This window comes from Tympanuchus pallidicinctus, unplaced genomic scaffold, assembly GCF_026119805.1.
Source record: "Tympanuchus pallidicinctus isolate F22 unplaced genomic scaffold, pur_lepc_1.0 scaffold1, whole genome shotgun sequence".
Taxonomy (NCBI): domain Eukaryota; kingdom Metazoa; phylum Chordata; class Aves; order Galliformes; family Phasianidae; genus Tympanuchus; species Tympanuchus pallidicinctus.
This window is the reverse complement of record NW_026294618.1, coordinates 17,853,320-17,868,932: the sequence shown is the minus strand read 5'-3', so window position 1 is coordinate 17,868,932 and position 15,613 is coordinate 17,853,320. Positions and strand designations below refer to the sequence as shown.

Sequence of the window (15,613 nt, the reverse complement as noted above, 5' to 3'; positions counted from 1 at the left end):
CGATCTGCACGTGACAATCTACAGCTCCATCCTTCTTTCCTGACATTTGTCATTTCATTTGTCAAGGGTACCTTGTGAGTTTGGGAGGGAGCTCAGAGGTTCTCTGAGGAAGTGCATGAGTGCAGGCATCAGTCTGGTTCTAGCAAGTAGCTGCTGAAGAATATTCCTGTCTTGAGCTTTGTTTTATCTTCTAGCCTGCCTATTCATAGGCTTAGCAATACAGCTGCACAACTCAGAGCTGAGACCAACCTTGAATTTTCAGAGGAAATAACCCAGGTTGTGGTCCTTCACCTCAGGATGTATACCTGAGTATACTGAATGCACTGCTATTATCTTCCTACAGGCTTTCTGACAGCCATACAATTAATTAGGCTTTCCTATGTATGATGTGGATAGTCCAAAATAATCCTCTTTTTTTCTAACCTCTTCTAACTTCTACTTAAATTTCTTCAGCAGATAAAAGGCACTAGGTGATGTCTATTACTTTCTTCCATCATACCTGAGCATTTTGCAAACCCAGTTTGCAAATCCAGGGACGTGCTGTTGCTGCTCAAGCATAAATCGTATTCTATAAACTTGCTTGCAGATCTTGGAATTCCACTGTGTAATAACTAAATTGCATTTTCTTATATCCTATTTCATTTACCTATCTACAGACTCTTTCCAATTCATTTTCATATTAGTAATATGAAACCTTATTTCACACCGGCCTTTCCTTCTAGCCCTGTGTCCTTTGTGAACCATACATAAATCCTTCCTTCAAATCCCTCCTGGTAACTCTTTGTTGCCATTCTTTCCTACACAAAATTCCTTGATAAAACTATTCATCAGAATTTCTGTGGACAGGAAAAGCAAACACTGAACAAGCACATTGTTGGTGCTTTTGTACATAGGATAGGAGTATAGGAGTCTGAATTTACTAAAGTTTGTGACTTTTTCCACTGACTTCTTATTCCTTCTTCAGAGGTATGTATGTACAAATATACATATACTTAAATTCCAGACTATTTGATTAACAGTCGGAGCAGTTTTTAATCTAAGTACTGATTTCCCATCTTTTGTGGATCATCTCAAGAGGGCATTATTATCAGCAGAATATACCTTAAGCACAAAGTGCAACAGCAGCTCTAAGAAATCTGTGCCTTAGAAACCTCTCTCTCTATACAATAACTGATTTAATAGTTGGCATAATTTTCACAAGCCAGTTTGCTGTTTCAGTCTCCAAGTGTTATAGCTGTTTGGATAACATAACATTAATGTCCATTTATGAAAGGAAGAATATAAAATCTCAAATAATACATACAACACACTATTGCATCTAGCTAATATGTATGCTGAGAGAACTACTGTGCTAGTTAGTGCTAGTGGTGGCAATGGTGATGAGGACACGGTTGGACTAGATGATCTTCCTTGATCCTTCCTCCAACCTTGTGATTCTATGATTCTAACTCTGCTGACTGGTGACAAATTAAGCACACTGAATGACATATCTGAAGTAATATTAGTTACTATCGAATAAAAGAAGAGCTTTGCCCTGGCACTATAGTCATGCTCCCACTCAGATTCCCATCTAAAGCTCCAAAAACACCCTTTCTTCTTCATAACCTAATGTTTAAAAGAGGGACAAAATTTATCCCTGGTAGACAATCCACTAATCTCTTAAAAGCTACGGAAAATGTTGTCTCTGAAGTTCTCTTATTTTTGCTAAATTTATGTAAAATAGGGCTTTGTTTTCCTTTTCTCAAATATTTGTATTCAAATATTGTATTATTTTTAAATAATCTGGTGTATTCCGTTTGGGTTTCTATTCTGTAATCTCCTGACTATTTTGAGCTAACATTTTCATTACCAAATAAGTAAAAAGTACATCATATTTATAGAACTGGTTTCTGAAAATACTTTCATTCCATGCTCATTTGTGAATCAACAGTACATTCAACATCTCTGAAAATGAGGTAGATTCTGATGCGTTTTACAAAGTCTATACCAAAGGAATTTTTTCAGAGTCACTCAATAAAGCAGTAGCATTCACAGTTATTGTTATGCACATTTTGTTCCCTAAAATCTTCTGTGTATTATAGATTCAGATTCAGGTCTCTACTTGCAAACATTTTCATTTAAGAAATCATGAGTTCTTATTTCCAGTTATCTAAATACATAAATGGGAAGCCTATTTTGAAGTAATAATGAATGTCAAAAGGAACAGAGAAATCTCATGACAAAAATTTGCACTCCAAATATTGTTAATATGATTTAAATAATATAATTAAGTGAAAAATATAAACCATGGTTACTCACCTACGATGAGTAAGAAAACTACCACTGACGTGTCCTGAGCCATCACATCCTGGGGTTGGACATGACATTCCTTCCGTCTTCACTGACTTCCATGAGAACTGTGAGCCATTTAGGTACCCATCCTTTTGCCTTTTGGCAGCTAGAGGACACCCTGATGCACTGCGATGGGATGCATATTTTCCAGTTATATGACCCTGCCCATCACAACCAGGAACTGGACATCTGGATAGCAGATAGATGAGATAAACTTTATTGTCTTGCCATCATATACCTGGTAGCCTCTACAACAAAGTCAAAATAAACCTGACATGAAAAGAACAATCATGCACTGTCGTCTTAAAAATAGTCAAGATACCCTCCAGTGAGTAAAATTACAAATTGAGCTTTGCTAACACAAAAAAAAGTTCTTCTTACAAGTAAATAGCACACTGGAATTGGAATGGTGCCTATGGAGCTCCACTCAGTAGGGAAATTGTCCATAAAAAGTCTGTGACCATAAAATCCTACTTAGTGTCTTCCTCGTTACGTTTTAAGTATGTGTATGGATTCTAAAGATCCCTTGTCCAAAGTCCTGGAAATGTTAGGTGTGAACAGAGTAAGTGATGCTTTTCTGCACTAAGGGGATGTTGTCAGATTAAAAATCGAGTCAGATTACGAGAGATTATACAAAATCATAGTGCCAACTGCATCAGAAATGTGGAACAACTTAAACACTCTTTGAATTTGAGAGATTATAACGAACTTGCACTGCATGCCTAAAGAGATCGGTGAAGACAGTTCCTTCCATATTAATCTGCTACTAGGGAATCCCCTTACATTTGCCCTATATACTTAAGAACAAGCAAACAAACAAACAAAAAACCAAACACTCAGGGTTAGAAGGAAGAAGATATCCTCAAAGGGAAATGTTTAAAGAAAATACTTCAGTTAGTATGCCACTACATAGCACAGGCCAAAACAAGGCTTGTTATTTCATTGTCTGTCCTATGCTAAAATATTGCTGCAACACTACATGGAGGAGCCAGTTCTGAATGTTTCAGAGTAGTCACTAAAGTTGCCAGGTGCAGCAGTTGCTGAAATTAGAGCACTTTTCAAGAAAAAATCAAAGGCCTATAGGTAAGTATTTGTTCCTCTTCTCACAAACTGAATAAGCAGTCAGATTCTAAGTAGTACTTTCATGTAAGTATTTCATTCTCTATTCCTGTGACTATTTTGTTTAGCATGCATGTTTTGTCTACAGCACGTAAACTTTGTAGGGTTTTTTAGAAGATAAACATTTATGCAGCTTGTGAATTTCTTTTGAAAGACACAATTAGATTGCTTTAAATTAGAGAAGATCACATCCTTGGCAAGAATAAATCAGCATGGGTCCTTGATTTGCAGTCACTGAATTCAGATGGCCCAGTGCAGAATTCCTTGGGATTTAGAGAGCTATGTATTTCTTATTAAGCAAAACTATTTCACACTTAAGACACATATTCTTGGATAGTTACAAACCAAAACTTTTGTCTTAAAAGCTAAATATATATAGAATCTGTTACAGAACACGTGAAGGCCCTTTAACAATATTTGTTCTCACCTAATTGGCTCTTGGTCTTCTTTGTCTTCCTTGCTTTGTGCTATCCTGATCCCACTCTTCTTTGCTCGCGGACAGCCTGAAAGACTGAGTGAAAGGAGACATTTTAAACCACAATTTCTCACTCTATGTACAGGTAACAAGGGATATACTTTTTATAGCAAAAACTGGCAGAATGGGTAATCCTGTCCAGTTTCCAAAATTAATGCTCAGCAGTTTGAATAGGGAGGATTGCAGCCTATAATCACAAAGGGGAATCTGAGCAACTCAGTCTGTGATGGAAGGACAACATTGTAAGCTCTATGTAGACCACACACACAGGCAGTTCCTGAGAAGGCACAGAAAATGAACCTCCTAGCTCTCTGCCTAATAATCCCTGCAGGTGACTCAGCAGCAGCAGCTTTGAGAGGCATAGAAGTGTTTCAGTGCTCAGAGACATTACATCCTCCGTATGGCTGAGAACCAAGAAGGTCAGAACTCAGGAGCCTTTGGCTCTGTCAGTAGGACAAAAGATTTCTTTTGGGGACACTGTCAAAACTAAAATGCCATGTAAGAATCCTACGGATCTACTGCATAAAAATATAGCAGAGCTTAGAGCTGTGCAATGCCTTCTTTAGAAAGAATTTAAGTGCTCAGAATGCTAAGCCCAGACAAGTTATATGTTAGACTAAACTATGCTACTTCTAACTAAACACTGAGAATGCAGTTTTAACTACAAAAGATGGAAAAATATCAATCTATTCCAGGATGTACAAGTTCAACTTTCTCTTTGCATGTAAACAATTAGTTACAGAAGCAGTTTAGTAGAATTGGCCACGAGTTTAAGAGATATTCAAAGATGAGCAGAATATTTTTTTAAGTAGCTGCTGTCTCTGTGGAGAACCTGACAAAAAACATGTTTTATGCTCTCCTTAAATGTTATTTCCATCTTAACATATGAACATATACAAAGAAATCCAGTGGTAGGGCAACACCTTCAAATGTACTGAAATGAAAGACAAAGTTGTATTATAAAATTTGTCTCAGAGAAAGAAGAGTAGATTTTTGTTTCCAGCATGACATAAAGGATTTCAGTGTTGTATGGTCCTGTAGGTCCTGTATACAAAAAGAAGAGATAGAAACAGTGGTAGCAAAAATTCGCAATATTTTGTCTCATTAAAGAGAGAGAGTACTGTGAGGTACAAATTGAGAAAAGGGCTATGCAATCATGGATAGAATTCTGTGTTGGTTAATAAGAAATAAACCATAGGCAAAAAACAATCTGTATACTGTAAAGTTGTAGATAATTCAATTAAATAAAAGGAGGAATGCTGACACAAGATACTGGCACAGAGCATGTTACCTAGCAACTTTTAGTGAGATGACATGGCTACATCTATATTGATAAACAGAAAAGACCTAGAACTATTGTTGTTACCCAAGACCAGCTAGTTCACATCCATATAACTCAACCCTCTTTCTCTGTAAAACACAACAGCCACACTCATATTGCTTAGAGAGAATGATCTGGACATGTGTGGAGCTCCAAATAATTTCTGAGAACTTCCTGGTAGACTTCCACCGGCCAGCACCACGACAGGGCACACTACAACCATTTAACATAGACATAGGCATAGACAACTGCGTTGCCTATATCAAGAACCAACCTGTGTAGCCTGTGTTCTCATCCCATGCCATAATACAAACGTAGTTGGTCATTTTCCTTTTTAAAGAAAGCAGTTGCTTTGTAGTAGCTTTTACAGCACCCACCAAAGTACCCTAGTTCCCTATGTACAAATCCATTGCCACTGAAGAATAGTTTTTGTTGAAAATAATGATGTCATAATCTGAAGAAGTCAAAGGCAGGAGCAAAGAAGCAAGAGGGGTTTAGAATAAGTGAAAACAAGGTATGGAGCAAGGATGCTGTTTGGAACAGGTTGTTTTACTGACTCACATTATATAGACTGAAAAAAAACAAAGGCAAAAGGCTGGGAGTTACAGATATCCCCAGGTTATCTGCAAAATTAGTTTTACTCACTGTGTGAGAATTAGCAGTCTACTGCTTACCGCATATTAAATCAATTCATTTTTTTTTCACCTATTTATTGGTGTTTTGGTGCATCATCTTTTTGCAATAGATCTTTCTATTTTGGCACTGTGATTTATTAGGGAATTCTAAGACTTTTCATATCTTCTAAGCAGACATATCCAACAGCCATCTTCCAGGGTTATGATTAATTCATTTTTCCTCTCATAGCAAATGCACCAAGAAAACATATGTCAAAGATGAGACTTCATTTTAATTTTTCATCCTGTGTTAACCAAAATGTATTATAAAGTAAACATATTACTTCATTTTGATTTCAGTTTAATTCCTCATCTATGAAGATAAAAGACAATTAGAGAATTCAAATGACTGTATCTGCCAATACATCTTGCATACATTAAATGTCCGTGTGAAACTGCAGAAAGTTATGGCAGGGTTAAATCTGCCTTTATGTACATTATGCATGCAGCCATTTTAAATATAAATGATACCTGAACATCATGACAGCCATTTAGGAAATAAGTTTTTCAAGCAATTTCTGATAAAACTGAAAGAATTAAGTGCATAAAATACAAATAAATTGTTGACTCAGATGCAAGCCATGGTAAATGACTATTTTCAATGTGGGAAGCAGCTTAACTATGGATGTGCTGCAGAATCTTCCATACTCAATAGCTTGGGATTTAGGCCACTGGTTTCTTTCCCTTTTAAAAAGGGTGCCTTTTGCTGGCCTCACCGCCTCAGGGAATGGCCTTGACATATATAATGAATTGAACAGTGAGGGGCTGGCTCAGTGTAAATGCAGTAAGTCTCCTGGGGACACTGGCTATTTTAAGAAAAAAGATGTTCCTCTTTTCCTGGTCAATACTACCATGCAGAACTTTAAACTAGGGGATGGGGAAGGAGATGTACCACTGAGTGCAACAAAAGAGCCAAGAAACACTGTCACCTCAGGATGCAGCAAAGGAAAACCTCAGATTTGTCCCAGAGGACTTTGGGAGGGCTTCTCCAAGAAGATAACATGGCTGATAGACCAGCTGACGTGCTTCTACACTAATGCACACAATATTACTCAGCAGGAGGAGATGGAAGCCATGGTGCAATTAGAGCACCTAACTGCTATACACAGAAACATGGTGGGAAAAATCACACAATTGGAATATTACTAACAAGGGCTACAAGCATTTTACAAGAGACAAACAGCCATGATTAGGTTGAGAGCTTGTGGGTATAATTAGGGGCCAGATCAATAAAGGAAATCTGGTGGTTGGGGTCTACTACAGGCTGCCTGATCACAGAGAGCCTGTGGTGAGGCCTTCTTGCTTCAACTACGAGAAGCACTGCACTCACAGGCGCTTATCCTGATGGGGAATGTTGACCACTCACATTTTTGTTGGGAAAGCAAAATAGCAGGCTGCAAACAATCTAGGAGACTCCTGGAGTCCATTAAGGATACCTGGTCCAGGTATTGGGCAGAGCATCTAGAGGTCAAGTGTTACTGGACCTGGTGCTTACTACTGCAGCGGAGATCATTAAAGAGGTTAAGAATGAAGACACTGTGGGCTTTAGTGGCCATGTCCTGGTTGGGTTCTTGATCCCAAAGAATACTGGCCTGGCAAAGAGCAGAGTCAGGACCCTGAACTTCAAGAAAGAGGATTACTGACTCTTTAAGGAATTACTGGATGAGATCCCCTGGGAAACTGTCCCTGGGGACACACGAACAGAACACAACTGGCAACAATTAAAGTATGCCTTTCTGAGAACAAAAGAGCTCTCCATCCCTCAACATAAGAAATCAAGCAGAGGAGGAAGGAAACCAGCATGGTTGGATAAGGACCTGCAGGTAAAACTGAGGGATAAGAAGGAAATGCACAGGCAGGGGAAGCAGGGATGCGTGGCTTGGGAATAACACAGAGATGCTGTCTGGATGTGCAGAGATAGAATCAGGAAAGACAAGGAGTAGATAGAACTGAACATGGCAATGGATATGAAAAATAATAAGGGTTTCTTCGGATGCACTGGTTAGAAGACAGATCAAGGAGAATGTATTTCTTCTGAGAAGGGAGAAATGGCAACAATGGACAAAGAAAGGGCTGAGGTACTCGATGAATTCTTCTACTACGGTCTTCACTGGCAGTAAGGCTTCCCACATCTCTCAAGTCTAAACATCTATGCACAGGACAGAGGAGTTAAATCCCCCTCAGCGTAAACAAAGAGCAATTTCAAGACCACCTGATGACATTGAATGTCTACAAGTCTATGCAACTTGATGACAAGCATCTCAGGATTATGAAAGAACTGTCTGATGTAGTTGCCAAGCCAATCTCCATTATATTTAAAAGCCATGGCTGCTTACTGGAAAAAGGAAAAAAACCCTCCAATTTTTAAGAAAGGTAGAAGGGAAGATCTGGGAAACTACAGTCCAATGAGCATAATATTTTTGCTTGGGAAGATCATGAAGCAGATCCTCCTGGAAGCTATGTTAAGGCACGTGCAAGACGAGGAGATTATCTGAAACAGACAGCACAGCTTTACCAAGGGCATATTGTGCCTGACCAGTCTGCTGGCCTTACATGATGAAGTGACAGCACCAGTGGACAAAGGAAAAGCAAACAACATCATCTATTTGGACTTATGCAAGACTTTTTATATGATCCCACATCACATTCTTATCTCTAAATTGGAAATGTCTAGATTTGAAGGGTAGACTATTCAGTGGATAAGGAATTGGTTGGATGGTTGTTGTCAATGCCTCCATGTCCAGATGGAGGCTGATGATGAGTAGTGTCCCCCAGGTGTCTGTCTCAGGATCAGTGTTCTTCAATATCTTTATCAGTGGCTTGACAAATAGTGAGATTGAATGCAACCTCAGCAAGGACACAAAGCTGAGTGAATCTGGAAAAGCTTGAAAAATGGGTCCACGTGAACCTGATGAGGTTCAACAAAGCCATGTACTGGGTGTTGCAATTGAATTGGGGCAATCTCAAATATGCGTACAGACTGGAACAAGAACTAATTGAGAGCAGACCTACATAGAAAGATTTGGGAGTTCCAGTTGATGAAAAGATTGATGCAAGCCAACAGCATGTGCTTGCAGCCTGTAAGGCCAACTGTATCCTAGTCCGCATGAAAAGAGGGTTGGCCAGCAGTGAGAGGGAGGTGATTGTCCCCCTCTACTCTGCCCTTCTGAGGCCCCATGTGCTTCCTTTGGCCTTTGGTAAGGATCCCTTTTATAGTTTAGGCAGACAGTGTAACAGCTTTTCTTCATAATTTTCTCTTTCCACTCTTCAGACTTCACATAATTATAAGCAATTAATCATGATTTAAAAACAAACCAAACTTTATTCTGAAGTATATTAACAAGACTGGTGCATAGCAGATACAACAGGTACTTCGGAAATCAGGGACATGATTTAGTGGTGGGTTGTTAGAGTTAGGGTAGTATGGCTAGGTTGAGGCTGGACTTAATGATCTTGAAAGTCTTTTCCAACCTTAGCAATTCTGTGATTCTACGATTCAATGATTTAAGACTTCAGGTGAGAGAGGCAGTAAATAAGTTAGTTCAATTTCACATTTAAAGAAATATGGAGAGATTCTGAAGTGACTGACAAAAAATAATCGGGGGGAAAAAAAGTGCAGGAACAGCGTTTTAGTCCAGAAATGGTTGAGACTGCAGAAAACAGTTGTTATTGAGAATGTAAAGCAATATAAATTTATAAATATTTAATTACTTCTCATGGCTAACAGAGAAGGAAGAAAAAATTGCATTATTTTTATACAAAGATTCTGCTAGATACTAACAATAATCTTCCTGCCTTTTTGGGTAGTGAGCCATGCTGAAACTGAGAAATATTACTCATTCATGATATGTAGAATGTCTTAGACCAACATATGTTGACATAAAGCACTCAATACTACTTCAGAGCTGAAAGAGAGAAGAGAGGTCTGTTGAACTCTCACGTAGCCCTCTATTTGATTGATTTATAGAACAAACGCTCCTCTTTACATACCTTCGATGTGAAGCATAATTTCCAGTAATATGTCCGGAACCATCACACCCAGGAGTTGGACACCTAGAATAATGATGTAAAAAGATACAGAGCAGAGTTACTGACAGGTAAAATATAGCTGTCCATTTTATATTAAATATATATTAACTGTCTCAACCACTGTTTCCACAGGTGCCAGCCTTGGGGACCTTCAGCCATTCCTAGACCTATGCTTAGTTCTACACCAGGGACAAACATACTACTTTCAATCATAAAATATTTCTATTAAATACGCATTGCCTGCCCAGTCAAACATTTTCTGGATACCTCTAGCACTGGCAGATTACTGGAGATTTCCAGGAGCAGCCTGACATTCTCTCACCATCAGGAATTAGTAGGGGTGACAGCAAATGCAACATCCCAACATGTATTCTTAGGTAATGGCTAAGATTACAAGTGAGCTGTTTCGTTTTCCATCAAGGCTCTTGCTCTAATCCCATAACACAACGTCATGAGATGTTGGCACACCATGGAGATAACCCTCCACCACTCCAGGAAACAAAAGAAATGCCTAATGAAAAGGAAATGTGAAGACGTGTCTCTTGCATAGAAACAATAACTCACCTAGCATTCCCAAACTTCAAGCAACCAGATACACTCACCAGTGAAACTTATAATAATAGAATGACAGAAGAGCCATCAAAGAAAATGGGTGTTTCTACACTGTGAAGATTATTATGATCGCTAAGAATAAGCTAATTTACAATGTCAGTATAGTTATTAACCGGTACTTGAATGGCTACACTGAATCAGAGAAAAGACAAAAGAAGACTTAATTTATACCCATAATTCATATATTATTTATACTCATTGATTTATACTCATTTGAACACTTAAATGCCACATGAATTCCAAAAATTCACTTTTCCTGAGTGTTAGTTTTGAATTTTAGAGGTGCTTTAAAGCTTCTTTCGAAGTCAGCACTCTAATTCAAAAAGCACGTGCACAATCTCAGATGTTGCATTCTGGAACATCATTTCCATAGCATTGAGTTCATCGATTATTTGAATCCAGAATTCATGCACATTTTGGCTTTCACCTTTCAGTGACATGTGTGCTTTCCTCAAAGTTGGTACGTACTGATAAACTGGTTTACCAAAGTTTACTTCAGAGACTTGAAAGTTTCTTAATATCAGGACTTCAAGCAACCTGGAATTCAGGGCACTGGGGCTGTCATGTTCCATTAGGCTGATCTTTAGCTCTTTAACGCTAATAAGCATTACCTACTTCAGAGGAGCTCAGCAGGGCCAAACCTCAAACATGATTAATGCAGCTTGAAAGAGATAAATTAAACTGGAATTTGTTAAATGGAGTTCTCATATGGTCTTCTTCTGGACCAGTTCAGTTATTCTATAGAAAACATAAAAATACAGTAAGGCTTCCAGGATGTAAGCTAGTAAAACTTCTGGAATTCACTAGGTCACTGAAATTTCTCTTCTACATAACAGAGTGCCTGTGTGCACTGGACAAAAATTCTAAACAGAATCCTAAAGGATAATTCTCTTTTTCTCTTGATTTGCGAGTTTACTTCACTTGTATATTCAGATTTGGCCACAATGACTCCCTATTACAATGCCTTTGCATAGGACCAAGTATGATAAGACCATGACCCTATTAGAAAGTGTAAGTACTGCTGTGAGTTTTAATATCTCAAGACCCACGCCCATGCTGACATAAAAAATTAATCTTTCTGCTTGTAGAAAGATAAAAAAAAAAAATAAATGTTTGTGCAGTTCCTTCTCACATACCTACATAAGAATACACTGAACAAATCATAGCTCTTTCCTCCATAGCCCTTACCACTCATTCTTTACTGTGGCTGCACATCATTAGCACAAATCTTGGATTCTAGGTTGGCTAGCGCTTTAAGTTAAAAAATAAATAGGAAGGGTCTTATTTTTAGTTTCTTATATTTCAAATATAGGTATTTAGATATTTTTGTATTTTTTCAAATAAACTGCTTTTTAATAATTATTTTTTAATTATTATTTTAATATCTATCAGGATTAAATATTAAATATTTATTCAATCTCAATATGAGGTTTAAAAAGAGCAAGTGTAGAGTTTTGTACCTCTGGAGGAATAACTGCATGCATCAGCACAGGTTAGGGCATGACCTGCTGAAGAGAAGCTCTGCAGAGAGGGACATGGGGGTTTTCGTGGACAACAGGTTGGCCATGAGCCAGGAGTGTGCCCCTGTGGCCAAGAAGGCCAATGGGATCCTGGGGTGCTCTAAAAAGAGCGTGGCTGTCAGGTGGAAGAAGGTGGAAGAAGGGGAGATCCTCCCCATCTTATCTGTCCTGGTGAGACCACATTTAGAATATGCTGTGCAATTCTGAGCTCCCTCGTTCAAAAAAGATAGGGATCTCCTAGAAGGAGTCCAGTGAAGGGTCACAAAGATGATAAAGGGCCTGGAGCATCTCCCTTATGAAGAAAGGCTGAGTAATCTGAGTCTGTTCAGGCTTGTGGAAAAGAAGACTGAGAGGGGACCTGATTAATGCTTATAAATATCTAAAGGGAAATGAGAGGTAAATGGATGAGGCCAGGCTCTTCTTGCTGGTGTGTAGTGATAGGACAAATAGCAATGATCTAAAACTTGAACACAGGAAGTTCCATATGAACATGTGGAAAAACTTATTTACAGTAAGAGTGATGGACCACTGGAATGGGTTGCCCAGAGAGATTGTAAAGTCTTCTTCTTTGGAGATATATAAAGTCCATGTGGACGCCCACCTGTGTGACCTACTGTAGGGAACCTGTTTTAGTAGGGGGTTGGACTTAATGATCTCTAGAGGTCCCTTTCAACCCCTGCAATTCTGTGATTCTGAGATCTTTCTTAATGCAGAAAACTTATTTCCTACTTCTGTCAAGCCTCACTGAAGCCTCTAACTCTGTCGTACCAAAATATATTAGAATAAGATTTAATTAGACGAATTGAGTACATTTTGAATGTAAACATCCACTGCATGTAAATGAACAAAGCAGTTAATGGAGCCATCAGACTGTTCTTCTGTAGTCTCTTGGAGGTACACAAAGATTCCTTTTTTATGAATATGTACTATTTGAAGCTTCAAATTTGCATCCACAGAGAAATTCTTCAATTCTATTGAGAATAAACTATTATCAAAACAGAAGAATGTTTTTTTCTCATCTATTCCAATACTTTTGCTACAGGCAGGCACGATTAATAGTGTCTTAACAAAAAGGGTTTGTAAGAGGCAGCAATATAACTGGTCAGTCAGTTTTAAAATTAGACAATTACACTTACCATTTGGACACTTAAGTAATTTGAAAACTAGCCTATTTTTTGTGTCATTTGGAAAAAAAAATGTCTTAAGCAATTGATAATAAAGAAGAAATCATCCTGCTGTAGATTGAACTGAGAATCTTCACACAGGGCTCCGTACTGTTCACATCAGTTTTTTTTTTTTTTATATATTATCATCATAGTTCTGATTAAACCAGGAGTTTTTCATGTAGGCAAGAATCTTATCAGAAAGACTTTTCTGATTTTAGCACTATAAAATTTGTTTCAAGTCTCTCAAGCTGATACTGACTTAACTGTACAAGATGAAATGAGCATTTAGTGCAGTTGATAAGAGTATTTTAAAATCCTAGCACATTTCTATTTACTCCTGTTTCCATTCTATGAGAGGTGCTTATAGCCACTATGAAAGATGCTGATATGCAACATTCTCTTTCAACTATGATGCTACTACATTATTTATTTGCTATTCTAAATAAATTAGATAAGGAGACAACTTCAAGTCTCTGTACCATTAAAACTGTGGGACTGGATTTTCAGAATGCATTACCATACATACGACTTGTATATACTAGATGTTTGCTGTAAACTCCTGAGTAACTACAGATATCTGACTTAAGTGGTCTCACATGCAGACAGGAATGCCCGGAAGATGAATGCATAGGTGCTTAGAAGAACCTTACATCTATTGTAATGGAATGCTGCAGTTAAGTGGAGAAAAGAGATACACAGTTTCCTCAATGACTTGAAGTGAATATAATTCGACAGAATCAGAAACTTATTTCTAGACTCTACCTAACAGCTCACTGTACCAAAAGAATACTTTAGTACTGTAAAGACTGAGTAAGTAATACTGCAGTACTGTAAAGACAAAAGGACTTCTCTCTGTAAAGAATAAAGTTCAGACCATGTAACACTAACATTTTACACATAATCAGAGCATCCAGTAGAAGACCTTGTCAGTGATGAGGAATGCAGTCAGCACTGCCTTCATGTCCCCTCCATTTCACAGAACATCCCAAAGAAGATCTTGTGGGAACATAAATGTAAACAGAAAGGAAGAAACGCAAGAGAACAGCAACAGCCGAGGAAGCTGGAATCAGTATCAGCTTAGACTCAATAGCAGGAATGAAGCAAAGGAGAAAGCCAAACTAAGATAGACGACACGTAATGCCTAATACCCATTCTGCAAAGTGTGCAGCAATTAAAAAACGCTTCTAGGAACTTGAAGGAATGTAACGAGATTCACGGGACTGGCAAGGAAATGGATGTTCAAATGGGCTCTGGAAAGGTTTTTCTAGATGCCAACAGTTTAAAGTCTTGGTGCAAGCTCAGCTCAGAAGAAAAAACATCAGCACAGTGGACTACAAATAAGATATATATTTAAACCTATACTCACAGGTTTTCCTTTAGATCTACAGGAGCAATATAGATCAGGTAATGTGACATTGAACAGGTTGTTAGACAAAGGTGCAAAGATAGTAGTTTTGTCCTCATTACTGTGTATAGCTTTGGTTGAATTTTATGACATGAATTATCTCTAAAATATACCAATAAAACAAAGATATAGTAATCTGCAATATAATGAATAAGTTTTTTTTCCCTGTATTTACCACAAAGTGACAGTGGCTCTTTGGAATCAGAAGAATTCTATTTCCCTTGTTACGAGGCAGAGTTCATGGAAATTTTTTCAGTGCACAGCCTGAGCACAACCCAGGGCATAGGCTTATGCTCAGGCTCAAGCTTAGGCTTCTCCTCTCTAAGAAACCCCCAGCTGAGATTTAGCAATACAATGAATTCTGTTTCCATCTCAGTCAAACCTGGTGTTCAGGGTTTGACAAGTTTATATAAATCCAAATGGAAACGTTGGATATAGGATTGTGCAAGCTCAAATTCAGCAGAGCACCCAGACAGAGGCCAGGTTATTCTAACATGATCACATTCTTTGCTAGTAGGGTTCAGTATAATCATGAGAGACAGTTTTAGAAACTGCTATCAATGTAACTTCTTGTCTCCATGCTGCCTTTCTCTATGTCTCTTTCCCTTTCAACCACCCTTGGTCTCTTCTATGTTGTGTGCCAAGTATGCCTTCTTGGCTCACTGGGAGCTCATTTCAGCCCCACTGTCCTTATCATTCAGTCCTAGTTGCCCAGTTTTCAACATGAAAAGGTCATGTTATTGAGTTACGCTGCAGTTTTCACATGAATTGGGAGGTTTGTATGTTATCTGTGTACCTGCCTCTTACCTATAGCTTTCTGGCACTCAGTGGACATTCTACAGATACTCCACAAATAAAGAAGTAATAAGTCACTAATAGAAATGGAATGCCAATTCTGGCTATGGCAAATTCCTTCTACACTGTTTTTGTACTCAGGACACTTGCTCCCACAGAACTGAAA

General features: G+C 38.2%; 1 protein-coding gene across 18 annotated transcripts in view; it reads right to left on the bottom strand.

Annotated features, from left to right (window-relative positions):
* MYT1L (myelin transcription factor 1 like) overlaps positions 1 to 15,613 on the bottom strand; it is a 296,204-nt gene that overhangs the window by 18,465 nt on the left and 262,126 nt on the right. For all 18 annotated transcript variants that reach the window (XM_052697138.1, XM_052697109.1, XM_052697148.1 and 15 more), the window contains 3 exons: positions 9,911 to 9,973; positions 3,878 to 3,961; positions 2,299 to 2,520 (listed from right to left, as the gene is read on the bottom strand). In XM_052697138.1, coding sequence (XP_052553098.1) covers positions 2,299 to 2,520; positions 3,878 to 3,961; positions 9,911 to 9,973 — 369 coding nt within the window. The remainder of the gene's footprint in view (positions 1 to 2,298; positions 2,521 to 3,877; positions 3,962 to 9,910; positions 9,974 to 15,613) is intronic.